General features: G+C 35.4%; 1 protein-coding gene across 10 annotated transcripts in view; it reads left to right on the top strand.

Moving 5' to 3' along the window:
- Window positions 1-19,625, top strand: part of Satb1 (SATB homeobox 1) — a 95,609-nt gene that overhangs the window by 34,492 nt on the left and 41,492 nt on the right. For all 10 annotated transcript variants that reach the window (XM_046422701.2, XM_046422702.2, XM_058572207.1 and 7 more), the window contains 2 exons: window positions 12,443-12,554; window positions 14,912-15,366. In XM_046422701.2, coding sequence (XP_046278657.1) covers window positions 12,443-12,554; window positions 14,912-15,366 — 567 coding nt within the window. The remainder of the gene's footprint in view (window positions 1-12,442; window positions 12,555-14,911; window positions 15,367-19,625) is intronic.

Raw genomic sequence — 19,625 nt, 5'->3', positions numbered from 1 at the left:
TCCTGGGTCACCAAGGAAATTTAAAAATAAAAGGAAGGGGCCTTTTCAGATTAATTTGCCATGTTTCATAATGCACTTTGATTTCTCTAGAGTATTGATAGCTGCTGGTTAGTTTTCCAATTGTATTTATTTGAACATGGAAGATTTTCTTTGACATATGTGCCTTACATTTTGTGTCTTTGGTTTTCTTGTTTATATATTGACTTGCACCATTATATTTCAGACCCCTAATTTAGGGCCTGAGGAAGTGATTTAGACCATGGGGACCCACTGCTGGATAATCCAGCATCAGGGAGGGGCCAGAAGGTTTGAATGTGTATAACTTGTGCTGTCACTTCTCTCCACGATCCTCTCAGTCCTCAAGATAAGGAGGTACAACAGAATTAATAGTCCTTTTTTTCTTCTTCTTTTTTGATCTGAGGTAATGTTAAGCATTTTTATTGGAAGCAGTAGGTAGTCAGATTTCTCAGGTCTGTTTGAAAGTGCAGACCTTTGTCATCAGAGTGGCTTGATGTGATGGACAAAGGATATAACTGGCAGTTCCATTTAAAATTAAAAAGTTTTCTGTTTGAGATGTGCTTGGAAGATCTTGTACTTACCCCTTCCCAACATAAAATTATAACTCGCGTTGTTAAGCATCATGTATCTTGAGGAAAAACTTGATAGACAATCTTCTTGCCTTTTTAGAATGGCAGGATTTTTTTTCCTCGAACCTTAACCTACTGACCATGTGAATCTGAGATTTTGAATATTTGTTTTGTCAGAATAATCAAATAAGTTAAGAATAATCAAAACAGACAGATACACACACCCAATTTTTCCCTCTTTCATTGGAAACTGCTTGATTACAACACGCAAAGGCACTGAAGTACTTTATAACAAATAGGATATTATTACCACTTTCAGCAGTTGTATTAGTGGAGAGATAAATACAGTAAATGATAAGCCAATTTTACGTGAATAGTTGTGTGAATTGAAAAGTTTATTCATTCCAGATAATTTTTTCTCTCTTTCTTTCTTTTTGACAGTCATGATATCATTCTAGATGTCTGTTCTGGGTTGATGTTATGATAGATCTAATCTACAAAAAAAAAAAAAAAAGTCCTCCAAATCGCAGGTTTTCCATTTTGATTCTGTCTCAGGCTCCTTTTAGCTGAGTGAGACACATAAGGATTCCACAGTAGCTTGATGTCAGCTCTCCTGTCACCTTTCACGTGTATTAATCAAAAAAGCCAAACTTAATAAAGCCTCTAACTTAAAAGAGATTGATCTAAAATATTTTATAGCCGCTATCTTTTCACAATAGTGAAACATAAAAGAGTTTAAGCCATGCCAATTTAGAGAGTGCTTCACAGTGTGGAAGTACTTCATTTTCACTTAATAGATTTTTGCCTATGCCTTGTTTTAGATCTGAACATGTTTCCTCTGACCTCAGAATCACTAACGCAGAGAAAATTACCATATCATGAGAGCATTGCCCCTCTTTTTTTTCCCTGATGCATAGAATAATAAATATTCCTGAGGCTTAGGAGTAGACATGATCTGAGAGAGAGCCTATTAAATGCTATTTTCTAATTTATTAAAAAAAAAAAAAAAAAAAAAACTTAACCAAATCATGCTCAAACTAATTTTCTTGTTAAATGGAACTAGTTTTCAAGGGCTTTTTTTGAGCATTTCCCCCCCCTCAATTATGACTGAAATTTCAAGCTGGATTCTATCTGGATTTCCTTTTGAAAATCTGCTTTATTTCATGTCAGATGTGGGCCCCAAACAAACTCATAAACAGACAAAAAAAAAAAAAAAACCACAACACCCTAAGTTAAGAATAATCAAAACAAACAGATATACACACCCAATTTTTCCCTCTTTCATTGGGAACTGCTTGATTACAACATGCTCTGAGGATAAAAAACATAAGAGAGCCTTTAACGTAACGGGAGAGAGCCACAGCCCTGGTTCTGCAGCTCGTTGCCAATTGAAGCAAGGAACGCTCTGGCTGTTGGGACTTTTAAATCTAGACTTAAAAGTTATTTGTTCTGTTTAGCATTTTTAAAATGATTCTATTAGGAATTGTATGTGCTTCAGTTTTAATTTTAACTCATAATGATTGTAAAGCACCCTGGGATGCTTGCATGAAGGGCGCAACAGAAATATAAGATTGTATTGTGTGCTAATATGCTCTATTATTATGGGGTGCTGGAGTTTCATCGTGGACAATTCATAAGGTTGCAGAATTCCTCATTGTAGAAAGGTGGCTGACTTCCATTAAAAGTTTTTTTTTTAATTTATTTCTCTTATTCGTATTCTTAAATCTTTGTTCTCCTTAATCATTTTCTTTAGAAAATATCAGTTATTTTGTATTGCACTATTTTCCCAAAGAAATGCTAATCTAATTTACTTTACTCAGAGGGTTAAAGATGCAAACCAGATGATACCTTGGCAGTTGGAAGTTAAGAAAAGATTAAAACTTTAATTGTGATTACTCTTTGAGATTGCTTTCTTATGTAGATAACAAGACAGAGACCTTCATTATTGAGTACCACTGACTGTCAGAGGCATACACTATTTTACTATCAATCCAGTGTTTTTTCCAGGGTCATCAAAAAGTGTATAGCTAAACTGAACCAAGTATTAACTTTGTGAAATGTCACAGTGGACATTTCCCTTGTATTGAAACTCCTGGGTTATGTTAACATATGAGAACTTGATTTCATTTTCTTTTTACTTTTTAATGGGGCTATTTCTTAGAGTAATGCATTTCTTTAACGACTTCATTCTGTCATCTTTTTTTTTAATGTGTGTCTTTTGGTATCATTGCTCTTTACCATCTCTGTTACTGAGCTCCTAACATCATAACAGTCAGGAATGTGAGCTCTGCCATGACCAGCTATATGAGGTTGCGTAAACTGAGTCTCCATGCCTCAGTTTCCTCATCTATAAAAGGAGGAAGAGAATAGTACCAATTTCTTAGTATTGCTATGAGAATTACATAAATTAATACTTGTAAAACATTTAGGATAGTTTCAGTTCTAAAGTGTATATCAACTTTGGTTGTTTTTGTAAAATGTGAGCTTGGAGAGTTTGAAATAACACTTGTTTGGCTCACATGGTTTAAGAAACTTTGTTGCTACATGGATTTTGATGCAAGTTTTTTTTTTTTTTTTTAAGTAGAAACAACCAAAAACTTTTTACTTGTGAAAAAAGACCCTGTTAAAATTCATTCTCACCTTGAATGGATCTTCTTAGCACCACCCTTACAATCATAATAAATTATGATGTATTTTTAAATGGAAGTGAGGAGAGATTCAAGCCTTGTGCTTTAAATAAGTCCATTTGCAAGTTAAGCAAACAGGAAACCTTAAACTAGACAATGTCAAAAGGGATAAAGATACCTCCTGAGACTATCAACAGCATAAGAGCCTATGGCTTTAACTGCCTTCACTCCCATTCCCTAGCACCCAAGGCTCTGACCTTCTTTTATCACCCTAACTTTCCAAGTTGTCCTGAAATTATCTATGTGATAATTAGGCTGCTTAGGTTCCTTGTAATTGACTGAGCCAGAGGGGTCAAGTTTTATTCATCACAACAGTCTTAGATACTGACACATAGTAGGAACTCAGGAATATTTGTTGAACTGAAACAACCTCATAGACTTGGACCATGTTTATTGCACAAACCAATATATGATGCTAGTAGTTTTATTAGTAGTACTTCACGGATCCTCTTTTCTAGAATGTCCTATCTTACAAATTGTTTTCCTATTATACTTAATTACAGATAGCAAACAACTTCTGAATTTTTAAGAAAGACTACTGATATTCCAAATCTCATGTTTTTATGTATTTTGTACTGTTCTTGAATCCATGCACAAAGCTTATGGTGTTTATCAGCAGAACGAACAGTTGTCTTAGAGGTACAGGGGACCCAGAGATTTGAAAAATGCTACAAAGGACATAGTTACACATCACGGTTAAGCACAAGCTTTGACAATATTTCTAGCATCTCGGCACACATTTAAAAAATTTCTTTCACAGTTGAACATGTATTTCAGGCAAAATTTTCATTTTGCCTCAGTTGTGTTACTTTTGAGACCCATGCATTTTTTTTAACTGTCACTTCCATTTGTGTATTTTTCCCTCATATTTAAGTGAAAAACAAAGAGGAAAGATTTCAATAACAGACCCAAATGATTTATAGACAAAGCTGCCAACATGGAAATGTTAACAGTCAGTATCACCCATATTTACTGTCAATGTCCATTTTCAGTTTTAATGTTCCAAAGTCCACGTTTGGCATTGGTAACTCCATTTATGGTTATAAACATATAGTGTTTTAAAAATCAGCTGTATAAAGGTCCAGAATCACCTGAATTTAGAGAGAACTGCAGCGGTAGATAACTGTTCAGCCATTCCAAAAAAGGGGCCTTAGGGACTCGGGGTGTCCACTCATGTGCGCAAGCACCAGCCCAAACAGCTATGGACAGGCTCTTTATTTCATGATGTGCAACCCAACCCAACATTTTTTTTACTATTTTGCTGTGACTCTTTTTTTTTTTAAATTATGGTGCTGGGGATTGAACCTGGGACCTTGGGCATATGAGGCAAGCACTCTACCAACTGAGCTATATTCCCAGCCCCTTGCTCTAACTCTTGAAGAGATGATTACCAGAGAATGGCATTTTCCTAGACTGTGAAGGATTTCCATAATATTTATAGAGATGAAGCCAGATTAATATTTATTTTAATGTCCTAATCCAAAGTCGATATTGATTTATATTTATCTAGTAGATATTGGAGATTATTTAGTTCATTTCCCTTTATGTTATAACCTCTGTGTGCAGTTAATTTGAAATGTGATACGGTCTTAATAGTAACATACCTTCTAACAAGTATTTTATATCAAGTTCTTTATTTACATATTCAATTGATTTGAGTAAGAAGGTTTCCATATAGTAAGAAAGATTTAGATAGGTACTTTATATAAAAGGATGGAATAGAGACTCTGGTCAAAATATATCATCTGGGCATTATATAAAATTATATGGAAGAACCATATGAACTGTAAACCAACATTTTCTTTAAAAGTTATGAATTGGGTGTGAATTAAATAAAATTTCCATGCTTATAAATGATCATAGTTTCGTCTTTATGAAATGTATTAGGAAAATTAAAACAGAATTGGGTGTGTTCTTTTTTTGTATTCCTTTAGAGCTTTGTACTTGAGTTTTCATTTTTAACAGTATATTAGGGTTGGTTACTTTATTTGAGATGCTGTTTTCAGGATTGATCAAAATGGCAAGAGTCATAACTACAACTACTGGAGTTTAAGTAAAATTCACAAGTGATTAGTCTCTTTTCAATAAATTGAAATTCCGAATGTACCCCAGTTGTATCTCCCAAGAGAATTGCTTAAAAAGCAATAGAGGATCCAGGGGGAGAGATTTGGGGAACAGAAGCTAAAAAGCACAAATAGAATATTACACTTAGAAATCCTGCTTTCCTAAATTGAAGCCCATTTCCTGTCTTCCCACCCCCACACACCAGAAGGGGACTACCTGTTAATTTCCAACAGATTCATTCCATGTCAGTATCTCAGGCGAGACCTTTTTTAGGACTTGTTTGTGGTATTTGATATCCCTTGGGATTAAAAGCAAACCTTATTTACAGGGAATCTATTAAAATTGTATTTGAGTATGGAGTTGATTCAATCGTGTTTGAATGTGGAGTCAAAGTTAACATTTGACTTTTCAGTTTACCACAGGCATATAAAAAAACAACTGTGGAAATTCAGACCACAGGTTAAACAGGACATGCACAAATAGGGTGATTGGACTGTATAAAGTTGAAACTCTGATAAAATGAAAATATAAAATAATGAAAAGCCAGTAGTTTGACAGATTGCTCAGTAAATGCTCATTTTATTGAAAATTATAAAAAGGTGCTTAATGCCTCTGTACCATTAATACAATACATTAAAAGGTTACTGTCAAGATTAGTGTTCCAGCCATGAAAATTAACTCTGAGGCTTTATACATCACTCTGCGTAGACTGAGAAATTAAAGGGTTTTTTTTTAATATACATTTTGCATATGTGGGCATTTATTTCAGAAAACAATTTTTTTAGACTTTATGCCAAAAACATTAGCAATGATGTGTTTTCATCTAAAACATGGGCATAACATACATATTATAGACAAGGTGTAACCGTGAAATTTGCCTTATAGAATTAAACCTGTGCAAGATTATTCCCCTTGCTGTCTCTCCAGAGTATTCCAATTCAAAACATACATTCCTTCCTACAGAAAAAGATATTCAGATTCCTTAGTTGAAATTAATTAGCATTCAGAAGCCAGATAGCATGTTTTTGGGTATTCATGAGATCTCTGTTTGAAAAAAATGTTTTTAACTTGTAGAAATGTGTTGCAACACACAGATGGGAAGAAAAAGAAAAAAAAAATCTCTTTAGCAAGCACTGTGTATAAAAGGAATATTACATTTTGCACGCTCCTGATTGCTCTGTGTAAACAGTTTTTGACATCTGTCTTTATAGTTTTCGAGGAGAGGAAGACTTTGTTAAAAGAATCATTTTTATACAGCAGTCACCATTTCAGTCTTGCTTTACCTGTATTATGAAAGCAGATGGTCTGCATGTCTTTTGAATATTTATAACTATCAAAAACAATCTCTTGCTATTCACCCTTAGGCTTATGAGATGTCAGGACTGTTCTGGTTGAAAAAAATCATCTTGGGTGTTTACAGAAAGAGGATTACATTAAGCTGAAATGACTATACATTTTCCAGTTTAATATTTGTCCATCAGCTGTTTAATCGTATTTAGATAATTGTGTAAATAAGATGTTGTAGCCCTTGCCCTCTCTGCTGAGGGAGCCGAAAGCTTTAAACATGGGTGAACCACCATCTTGTAGGTTGCTGTTTCTGCCTCCTCCCACCTCAGTTAACCCATCTGCAAGTCCTGGGTAAGTTTTGATCCTGATATCACAGTCCTGTTTAAAAAAAAAAAGTATGCAAAAAGCCAGTATGGAGATCACATGAAATGCCAGGGAGCTGCTGGCTTCCGGTACAGGCTGTTTAGTTTATTAAGAGTATATTGTAATATGCAAATACGGTGCAGCACTCCTGTTACCCTTTAAGCATGGCATGGCTTTCTCTTTATTCTCTATGAGCATGTGGGGCTCTGAGGGTATTTCAGAAAACTTTTGGTATAGTGGGGGTTAACTGTTTTTTGACTGGAAGCTGAGCAATCAGAGATAACAGATTTTGCTGTGGTTGGTTGATTTGGCAGAAAAGCATGAACAGTTTTGGTTTAAATGATTGAATAACCTGATTAGCATTGTTTTGGGGTGGGTTTTTTTGGTTGTTGTTAAAGGCACAACAAAGCAATTTTAAGGGTGATCAGATCACTGCCTTTCTCTCGTTGATGAATCATTTTTTTTGAGAAGGCCTTACCTCACCAGATCCTATCCGTTGGCTACTAAGATGACCAAATTAAAAAAAAAAAATATATATATATATATATATATATATATATATATATATATATATATATCTTCTTTTTCTGAGTATGTTATACTTATATACCATCAGTGTGTATGATCTTCTAGCAGGGGTTTGAAAGAATATAACATTTGGAAAAATTATATAACCTCAACTAATTCCTCATGGTTTTTTTTTGTTATGTTTTGTTTTGTTTTTCAAATTGAGAGGCCTGCAGATTTTAGAGTAAAGGTTCAGAATGTTCTAACTATATGAAAGTCAGGCTTTAGAAAAATTCCACCCTTACCTTTTCACAATTAGAAAGGTTATAAATAATGTATTTGGCTGAAAAGGAAGCTTAGCCTGCGGCAGATGGTATCATTCTAGAGGACTGGGGTTTCTGTGAAGATGGCATTCTTTCAGATCGGAACTTCAGCAGACTCGCAGAAAGAACCGAAGCTCCTCATAGGGAGTAGACATGTGCTTTATGGATCTTAGAAAAGCTTACAACTTGGCTCCTAGGATGAGAATATTGTGTCACACTGGGGTTATGAGACCCATAGCCAATTTCTGCCAACTTCCAAATTGTATTTCCCAACACTGGAAGCTGTGGCCTATTTATTGGTTGGTGTACTGTGTAGCATTTGAACTTGGAATTTCTACCACCTGAGTTTTGCCACTTGGACTATTTTTTTGCCTGGAACATGGATGTTTTTTTATACATACTGGCCACTGAAAAGGAAACTTGCCATACAAGTTGTGTCTTTTTCAAAGTGCTTTGGAAAGCTCATATAAATAGACACTGAGAGAGAACTGGAATAACATAACCACGGAGCGCTGCAACTTCCGAGACATCTGTGTGGATGTATTTTGAAAAACCTGGGAAGGGATCTCTTGCAAATTAATGAATAATGGTTCTTGAAATTATGATTTCTTTTGTGACAGCTGCAAGTGATGGATTCTAAAGGTTCATGTGACAAGCTGACATTACCTTTGAATTTAGGGGGAAAAAAAAGAGGGGGTGTCCTGAAGACCTTCAGGAATGACTTATTTCAGTGACCCTTTAATGATCACCTAATAGAGCCCAACCCCATGATGAATCCAGGCTATGTTGAGGAAAGACCTAAGGCTCAGGGCCTAGTGGAAAATAAACAACACAGTGGGTTCTGTATTAGAAGGGCTTCTCAGGAGCAGAGATACTCACAATATATGCTGCAGGATGAGCCACTGCTAGCCAGAGATGGGAGACAACACAGGTGTAGAAGAGTCAGGAGTGGTACATGTTTTCCTGATGTCAGCTACCAGATTCGGGCTAGCTTCAGAAAACATTACCAGATGGGAATATTGAAACAAATAGAAATGCTTTTCCCTTGGTGTTTTCCCTTGTTATCCACTGGCTGGACTTGTTAATAGTTTAATTAGTGCATTCTTCAGTCTTCCTAGGAAAATGTATTTGACTTAAAATACATCATCTCAAAAATTTTATGTGATACTTCTCTGTTATTTAAAGCATAGTTGACTGATCTCTGTGATCATATAATAAAAGCCCCAAAAGGAGGAGGAGGAGGTAGAGGGTTGTCATAGTAATTAACATCTCGTAAGTTCATGCTTGATATGTTCCAGGCTCTGTGCTAATTGCATCACTTCCATTATTTTATTTATTGTCTGTCCAAGTATAGATAGTATGTCTCTTCAAGCCATTACTTTCCTAGTGACTTGCTCCATGCTTGACACATAGTAGGAGGTCACTAAACACGTGTTAAATGAATGGGGAAAAATGCCCGTATAGAATGGATTTTCAAAACAACCCCGTGAGATGAATACTACCACCATCCCCATTTAGTATGGAGAATTGTGATAGAAATGTCAATTAATTGACACAAGGTCACACTTCCAGTGTGTGACACATCTTGCACTTGAGTGCAGATTTATTGCTATTTCATTTCATCAGATGAACATTCGATGTATATTTAATATATGCCAGGCATTGGGCTGGAAAGTAATATGGAACCCCAGCCCTGCTTTGCAGAGTCTTTTTAAACCAGTGTCGCCTTGGATTGGCATAAGAGTCCCAAGGCTTTCTCATTTAAAACACGGAACTTGGTCTACCTGTATACATCCTACCACGTAAAATATATTACCAGTCTTCACTTTGTAATTTATATCACCAAAACAATTGGTGTTCCTGATTTTTTCAGATTTAACATGACAGTATTGGATATGATATTTCAAATACCCATGTGCACCACAATGTTCTGCAGTGTCTCTTCTATGCTGCTGAAAGGCACCTGTGTACTCAGGTGCCACATCTAAGCTTGCAGTTGGGATTTTGCCACCAAGAAGGAGCGCTTCATAAGTAGCTGTCAGAGTGGTTTAATCATACAGATTGCTTCATGTTGTTCTGATGAAAAGAGAGATGGCCCCAAATTACCTGAATTATAAAATATTTCCCAGTCCTGCAAAAGCACAAAAGAAATTCCAAAAAGTTGCTTTGGTGTGCATTATAACCTGTGGATTAGACTCTTGATTTATGCCCTAAGTGACATTTAATATTAATACATATAACATTAATATGAATTAATATTTGTATTATTCAGAGTTTCCTAAGCACACATCACTTGACAAAGTAGAGACATCCAGAAAAATCACTTAAGGACATAGCCTACCAACTTAGGCTCGAACAAGGGCTTCGCTGATGCTGTGCATTTGGATGTTATTTTCCCAATGTAGATATTAATGAAGGACATAATGTTATTACATATAGGATCTAGCTTTATAAAATATTTCAGAGTTTTTCAAACATTATGGATTCTTCCCCTCCCTTCACTCCATATATTTTCCACTGTTGGTGCACTGAATCATGTTGAATTGAAATGACTGGTTTACATTATCTCTCTTCCCAATACGTGATAACATTTTTGTATGCAGAGACTCTATTTTATCCATCTTCAAATCCTTAGTACCAGCCAGGCACATAGTAAGTGTGCATCAAAGAGCAAATTTCATTTATCAGACTATTGGGAAGTTGAAATAGATTTGATATTTGTCAGAAACGTTAGCAAAACTTAGATATTCCATACACTTCTAAAAATTAAGATATGAACTATGTCTAAAACTTGTATTAACATATAAGCATCTGTCAGAATGTCTAGATAAAGAGTTAATAATTTTGAAAGAATTAGACCAAAGTGGAAGAGCATCAACTGTCATCCATTTGCAGAATCACCGTAATCCATCAGTGATCTCAGTAGTTTTATTAGTGTCTGGCTTTATTGATCCATTATTACCATAGAGTAAGTGAGATTGAAGCTGACTGATTGTTAACTGGATCAGGTAATCTTCTGGCTCTGGTTTTGGCAACCTTGCTAAGTGTCTTTTTTGCACTGTGGACTGTGGGAGGCTCTTAGTGAAATTGCAAGCTATTGGATTAATGGCAGAGCATCATGAGCACATTAAGAATGTCTTCTTAGAGAAATAAAATGTGAAAATGACTATAAAGTAGAAAGTGTCAAAAAAAAAGATATCATCACAGTGCCTCTTAGTAGAGATAGCCGTTTTTTACATAAATAATACAACTCTAGCTTATCCATCAATCCAAGTTCTTTAGAGATTCCCCCAGATTTACACATTACGGAAATGTGTGCATGCTACAAAATTAACACTGATAATGGATGTCAGGAGAATTAATAACCCAAAGAGCTTTACATTAGAAGTAGCTTAAAGACGATAATGATATAAAAATACTTTTGTCCCCAAACTGGCTTTTCTGGTTGTTCACTCTCTCCCGAACAATGCTGCCTTCTGTAAACCATTTCCCTGTAGACCAGCTGCAATCTGAAATGTATGTTCTCATGTTTCTACTCATTGGGGTGAGGGATGGATTGGTGCTGCAGAGGCTCATTCTTAAGACTTAATAGAAAATTAATTTAGATGCTACTGGCGAATATGGGCATTCTAGCTTAAAAGATCATGGAATTAAGTCACTAAAATTACCATAACTGAAATTTTCTGGAAAGAAAACACTTCTCTTTATTAAAAATGAGTTAAAAAAAAACTCCTCATAGTACATTAAAATTATTGTCTTTATTTTTACATGTTAAATGGTTAACTCTGATTCTAGGGTTTTGTTAAAAGCAGTATAAAAATATGAGAAAATATGTGTATTTTCATCTTCCTAGAGAAATGTAATAAATCTGAGATGTATGTATTTAAAAAAATTTACCATGGTTGAAATTTAGAACTCAAGCTTTACTATAGATAAAGCCAGCCACAAAGATTGCAGAATATTTTCCCCCCTTCTGATAGAGAATCTCTTTGAATAGTTTTTCTTGAATGTGATCAGTGTTAACCTTTGAACAGTGTTAGTGCACCTCCAATTGAACTACAAATAATAGAAGTGAAAGTACAAGCAGTGTTTCTCAGATTTTAATGTGCTTGCAAATCCCTTGTGGATCTTGGTAAAATGCAAGTGCTGGGGTAGGGCACAAAATCCAACATTTCTAACAAGTATCTAGGTGATGCCCATATGGCTGGTCCCTGGATCATACTTTGAGTAGTAAGGGTGTAGAGTCCAGTCATTCCATCGCAAAGTATCATGTACTTATGAATTGCAAAAATACTGTTGTCTTCATGTCTTTAAATTTATTGGAATCGATGAATGTTTGTCAGGCTAGGAATAGATGATATTAATGGAGTTTGGATAAATAATCCTGGAGAAGAGTCTGTGGGTTTGATAGCTTTATACGGGTCTCAGTGGGCTGTTGCTTGCTACTTAAATAAGCATTTGATGGTCTAGTTAATGAATTTTAAGAAGTTGAAGCTTTAGGCTAAGGTGTAAAACAAAAATGTATTGGTATTCAGTTGATTTAAAAAAAATACAGTTTCCACAATGCTGTGTTGCCTCTTGTGCTGCTATGTATTACAAATGTTCTCCCCCCCTCTTCATGCAGAGTATGATTTCTTCCATTGTGAACAGCACTTACTATGCAAATGTCTCAGCAGCAAAATGTCAAGAATTTGGAAGGTGGTACAAACATTTCAAGAAGACAAAAGATATGATGGGTAAGCAAAAAAAATGGTTGCAGCGGTGGCTACATACCATTATGTGTCATTTGGGGGTTTATCAAAGTCACATCTAAAGCCAGGTCTTTTGATTGCCCAATTAGAGATCAATTTAGAATGTTTCTTTGGGGGTGGGGAGTGGGTATGAGTATAATGAGATAATTAAATTCAATAAATGTTTGTGTTTAAATCAGCCAAACTGACTTGGTTGTCAGACATGCAGGAAATCGAGGCGTGAGGAGGGGAGCTGTCATTTTTTAACATCTCAGTGAAGACCTAACCAGGCCTTGAATAACTAATATTAGCTGTGATTTCTCTGAGAAGTAAGTCGTGCTTTTAGGCTTTTTGTTTTTATTTGAGAGAAAGAGGATGAGCCTGTTTTTGCACCTAAATTTTAAGGAAACTAAACTGTATTAATTAATAACTAGTTTCCATAATTGAAATCAAGTCACTTTTATAGCTTGCCCCCCACCCCAGCAGGCACTTTGGCAGGCATCCCTCTCCATCATCTATAGTAGAACAACCATTGCATCATTTCCAAACTAAAATTCCAGGGTAACATTTTATCCTATCACGTAACTCTAGTTCAGTATCTATTATGCAGGAAATTTACCTGCAATGTGAAATGACAGGTAAAGGTTGTGTCCTGTAGCTTAACGTTTAGATTGTGGCAATTTCCCCAGATCAAGTTTGTTAGTAGTGTTCACAATTGCAAACGCTGTGATTAAGGGTAATGTTTTAATTTTCTGTTACTGCTTTCTTTCACATAGCTGTACCTTCCAAATAATGTATTTTAAAGTAATAAAGAATCGGATGTTTAATATGCATAGCATTATGCCCTGTTTTAAATCTATTTCTGTTTATCTCCTTTACATTCATTTAATAATAGCAACAATAATAACTTTTCCTAAAGATTTTAAGAGACAAGAGAACCCAAATTTTGAGCATGTTTTAGCTTTTAATATTTGAAGAAAAGCCATCCATCTACCAAAACAGATTCTTTGCCTTTTATAGCTTAGGGCTGTAATGAAGACAATGCATCATTTTTGGAATAATTGCTTGAATTACTATTATCTCTGAATGGCACACTTGGGCTGATATCACTGATAGAAACTGACGGTTTCTTCCCAAATTCTTAGTTATATTTTACATATATCAGTGACGATAGCTACATGATAAGTTCATCTAAATGTAAAACCTGCATATTTAATGAAAAGAGAAATGATGATTAAAATCCAAATAGAGTATATAAAGGGAAGTATGAGGTAAATTTGGAAAGACTTTTGCCTATTTACATAGAGCTCCATGCTTAACCTTTCCAGACCAGAGCATCAAACCAATCTCCTCCCTGTAGCAGCAAAAAATTTGATGCACTTAGATCTGATACTCAGCCGGTCCACACGTGGGATCTAGCTAAGGGAGAAGGATTCGACCTGGGCAGGTGGAAATAAATTGCAGAATTGTGGCAGCATCACTGCTGTCCCAGAATGACTCCCTGCTCCTTCCGTGCAGAATTATCTGTAGTGTCTGGTGATAGCCATAGCTTCTCGCGAAAACATTTGGGTCTTAGCAACACTGGAGGTACCATGTTGTTAACATGGTACATCACTTGCTTCATTCTAAGAAATACTTGCAGATAAACCTCCTGTCTGTGTTGGTTAGAACTAACTGAAACAAGCCACAGAAGATACTCAGAACAGTGCTCAGTTATTATTGTTGTTATGCCCATTTTTTTTTTTACGTCTTTATAGTACCAACCACTTCTTTATACTCACTGCTACATAAAAATTGAACATAGGAAATATTTTATGTCATCTTTTTTTTTTTCCTTTCACACCTTTTGCCTAAACTACTAAGGTTAATATATAACACAAGAAAATATTTGTAAATTTCTTTTCTCTAGTTGCTTGTTAACCAGAAGCTTATTTTCTTAGCGTGGCTCACTGTTTCTAGTTTGCCATTAAGCAAATGATATTCTTCTAGAAGTCATTTTAATATAAACATCATTGCTTATAAGCCTTCTTGGGATAATAAATGAGAATGAGTAACAGTTTGACCCTAAAACTAGTTACCAAGAATTTGGATATAGTAGGTTTTATGCCTTAAATATAAATCACACTTAAAAAATGGAGACCAGGAGTGTCGTCCCACTTTCAGTCTGTAGGATTGCTCAGAAGAGGAAAACCAAGATGAAGCCTGGTGAGTCCTGTCTTGAAATTGTTTTGGTTTTATTGACTCTTCATTGTACCTTGTGTCTACTGTCTTTTGGTTTTTAATTGAGGAAACGATCAGAAATTCCTATCAATTTACACAACATTGTTGGCTGAACATAATTTTTAATTTTTTGTCCACTTTAGTCGAAATGGATAGTCTTTCTGAGCTGTCCCAGCAAGGTGCCAACCATGTCAACTTTGGCCAGCAGCCGGTCCCAGGGAACACAGCTGAGCAGCCTCCGTCCCCCGCACAGCTCTCCCATGGCAGCCAGCCCTCTGTCCGGACCCCTCTTCCAAACCTGCACCCTGGGCTGGTATCAACGCCTATCAGTCCTCAGCTGGTCAACCAGCAGCTGGTGATGGCCCAGCTACTGAATCAGCAGTATGCAGTGAATAGACTATTAGCCCAGCAGTCCTTAAACCAACAGTACTTGAACCACCCTCCCCCTGTCAGTAGATCTATGAATAAGCCTTTGGAGCAACAGGTTTCAACCAACACAGAGGTGTCTTCCGAAATCTACCAGTGGGTTCGTGATGAACTGAAACGAGCAGGAATCTCCCAGGCAGTGTTTGCACGTGTGGCTTTTAACAGAACTCAGGTCAGTTCCCTTCTGTCTGTACATGGCTCTGCTCTCTCCTTCCCCTCTCTCCTTTCTTTAATCTCATCTATGCTAATGTTTATTCTTGTACTCTACAGTAACTCTTTCTCTTTAAGATGTGATCATATTGCTTGTTCCTGGTGGTACCTAGTTTTTATCACTCCTTTCCCTACGCTATAGCCCCTCTATCAAGGGAAAGCGATGAACAGATTGATCTGTAGTCAGAGGCCTTGAAAAAATAAATTAAGTATCAGAAATATCTCTAAAGGGGGTATTCGGCATGTTTTATATAGCAGAATCATACACTATTATTTATTAAGGAAAGTTTCATGACTTGGTTGAGGTCAGGGGTAGGATTCCAAGATTATAGCATAATGTTTTTTTCTGTGTTTCCACTCATATCAGACTTCAGTGTATAAATGTGCTTTATGGAAGTTCTTCTACAATTTTTTTTTTTTTGACACTTGGGAGCTCAAAAGCAATTTCTGGCATGGATTTCTAAGCAGCCATTTTGAAAGAAAATAATGACTTATTAGTATAAAATGCTTCTTAGCTTTGTTCTCCCTCAGGTTATGTCATTGTTCTTCCAAACCTCATTCTTGAGGCTAGAGATCAGCACACTATTATCTTTAAGAGGCCCAATAATAAATATTTTAGGCTTTGGGGGCCATGAAATCTCTCCCACATGGTAGAGTGACAAGCAGCAGGAGATAATGAATGGGTGTGGGTAGGGTGGTGTTTTCAGTCAGACTACCCACAGAACAGGCAGTGAGGTAGGGGCAGTCTACAGACCTTCGTTTGCAGACCCATTTTTAGACTTCCCATTGAGATCTGTGTATATCCCTAGGGTTTTACACCCGTATCGTCCTGCGAGAATTCCTGTGGAGCCGTTAGTGTAGACCATATTTAGAGGGACATAGAGGAAAGGCGATATGTGATAGGAGACGTCATAAGAAAAACACTTGAGAAGCCCTAAACAAATTGATTTTATTAAACTGTGCATGAGAGGCCTCTTTCTTTGTTTGGAAACTGGTATGATACATATAGTGTTTATTTTTGTCCAAGGCACACTACAAAACTAGAAGAGCGGGTAACTTTGATTAGACTGAAGACGTAAGATTTTTTTTTTTCCCAACTTGTTTTGCCACTGTCCCTTTTGTCAATCTGCTTTTGTTTTTTGGCCTGACTCATACTTTCATATTTAAGTTATTTTGCTTACTATATGATGATAAGAATAAAATACTGGTACAAAAATAATCTAGTATTAATTCCTTGTTGGCAGAGTTTCCATACCTAGGAGAATCCCAGCTGTGACTTATTTTTGGCTTGCCTTAACGTGATTGGGCATTAGGAGACCTGACAAAGCCTTTAATTCAGTGTTTGTTTTCGGTTTCTTCATCTGTTTTTTTTTGTACACCATGGGTGTAGTTTTAAAAGGGCAGCCACACATGGTTATGTTTCAAGTTGAAATTGTATGGTTTTTACCTAATTCCATATTTTTACCGTTTAAAAACTTCAATATTAGCTTGAACATTTCATATGACACCTAAATTCAGTGTGTGTGTGAGGGGGATAATTATTAAATAAAATGAATGAATGAATGAATCAAAAGTCAACTCTTTAGATATTTCTGTTTCTGGTGGTATTTTTTATTTTTATGAATATAACTACAAGTAATTCTCGGTATTGGGCCAAAAACAAAAGGACTTTACATAAAAGTCCAGTAATGCTTGTTGGATTCAATTAAAAACCCACAGGCAAAGATAACATTGACATGGACACAAATTATAGACATAGATTTACTGATAAGTTTGAAAAATTGAGCAAATAGTTGCATCTTAAAGCATGAAGGAAAGAACATTTTATATGGTGAAGGATACCAGGAGAGTTGGGATAAGATGAGAGTCTCCATCATTGAGGTTTTTCTTCTGGGTTGTGATGTTACCATTATTATTGTGAAAAGTTGACCAATTTTTTTTTTTTTTTTTGCCTTTGGTTCTTACACTGAAAATTTTCAGATATCTATAGGACTTATTTATTAGAAGAAACGTAGAATTTTCTCCTGCTATACCAAATTAATCTCTTTGAAAGATAGTTATCTCTGTGGTTAATATTCAAAAACAGTAATTTTATTTTTTCCAAGGGTGAAAAGAGAATGATAATCTGGTATAACATTATACAGATTCCTATTTTTGAATAGTTAATTTAGAACAAAATAATTACCAAAAAGTTATTTGGAGCCCTGGATTATAAAAGGGTTAGGTTTTTAAACTTGGTAGTTGGTCCTTCTCAGTAGAAGTAGGTGTTGGGCCGTATTGAAAGCTGTTTGATTTAAATAGCAGTGATTTGTTATGTATATTTAAGTGTTCACTGGTGGAGGGGCTAGCTTTTGCACACACAAGCATGTATGTATTTTCAGCAGTCATACTTAAAAATCACACACGCATACATACACACAGCTGCATTTATTTTAATGATTATGCATTCATATGAATGCATGTAGTGTGTTTATTTCAAAGTGTATGCATTTCAGTAAAAGCAGGTGCAGAGTGAGTATGGTGTGAGTGTGGAGTACGAAAATACACATGCTAATGCATATGTATAGAAGAGGAGCTCTGCAGAGTTAAATCACACATCACACACTTGTGTGCACTTATTACAATGTGCAATTCCAACTTCAGGTTTAAAAAAAATTAATGTAAAATATGTTCATAAAATGTAAAGTTACATAGTTGGATAAAGACATTGTACTCCATAAACAGTATGTTGAGATATTAATATAATAGCATGGTTATGAATTGAGAATCATTTTAGTCACTGACACCTCTGAATAACTTTAAAAGCTTTGATTTCATGTTTCAACTCTTAATTGAAAATTTTTTCATCATCTTAATAGGGTTTCCCAAATTAAAACATCGTCTTCTCTTAAAACTTTCATACATAACTATTTTTTTAAAGTCTGTCTTTTCTGAAAATTTATGATGAAATTTATAAAATTACTTGTTCTAAGGAATTTCCTTCCTTCTGAATTGATGGGCATAAGTTCTTTAATTGCTATTGAAGACACCAGCTTTTAGCATGTCATTCATACAGTTATGCCTACTTGATGTCTTTTTAATGGAAACCTATGGCTAAAAGTCATTGCCACAGTTTCTGTATTGATACTTTTCAATTCACCTCTCTGTAATATTTCTATTTAAAGGTTGTGATACAAGAAAATACATTCTTTAATATCCCCCTTTTTAAAAAAATAAAACAGAGTTTCACTGTGATCCCACTCTGGCTTTTTTCCCTCTTTTCTCCTACTTCTCTGGTCTTTGGCACACTTTATTTTCCAGTAAAATAAAGAATGGAGATGGATTATTCAAAACTGATAACAGTAATGGACCATCATGTAATGTTTTATTGAATTTGAGTTCTGTAAATTATGTGGTGGAGAGAAATTTGCCTGCTTAAGTATAACAGAAATTGCTACTGTGTTCCTATAATTCTTCACAGTGTAATTTAAGAAAAGTCCACTATCCATGTCACTATTGAATAAAAGGTAAAAAGGTGCTATTACCCCAACGTGACAGCTCTCAATTAGCCTACCTAAGGACAGAGATAAATGCGTCTACTTATAACTTAACTTGGCATGAGTCCCAAGGAGTGGGCGGAGTTTGAAAGTACTCTTTCACCTGGACATGTGATTAAAAATTCACCAAGGGACAGAGATAGGTAGGCTTGAAGACTCTTCTATGTATTTTCTTTTTAGGAGGGAGGTTTCATAAAATCATATTTTCTTTCTGAGGGCTTTGAAGTTCCATGAAGCTGATAAAATCTATTTGAATCAGTGATTATGTTCAAAGAGGAGACAAACGGGAGGCCAGACAGGCTTTTTGTTCGGATTGGCAGTCTCTTTTGCTTATCTACTATTTTAAAGAATTCATAATTAGCTTTTGGAAGTACTGATAATATTTATTGAAGTTTTTTTTTTCTTTCTCTTACACTTACTAATGAATTTTACTCATAATAACTTGTAAACTCTTGTTGGAATGTAGAAAAACAAAGGTTTAGAAATTCAGTAAATTCATTCTTTAATTGAAAAAAACAGCATTCTCACTTAACCACTATGTAATGACAATGTGGAATAATTTCATATATAGAGCACACATCTAATTATTTGTAAGATATGAAGTCCCAATGAAAGGCAGCTTCTCATTTCCAATAAAATTAATATTCATGAGGTGCTGGTAACTTCCTACATAAGATATAAGTCC

The sequence above is a fragment of the Marmota monax genome, unplaced genomic scaffold, assembly GCF_021218885.2.
Source record: "Marmota monax isolate L192 unplaced genomic scaffold, Marmota_monax_Labrador192_F-V1.1 WCK01_AAM20220418_F8-fsc00278, whole genome shotgun sequence".
Lineage (NCBI taxonomy): Eukaryota > Metazoa > Chordata > Mammalia > Rodentia > Sciuridae > Marmota > Marmota monax.
This window is presented reverse-complemented; position numbering and strand designations above follow the sequence as displayed.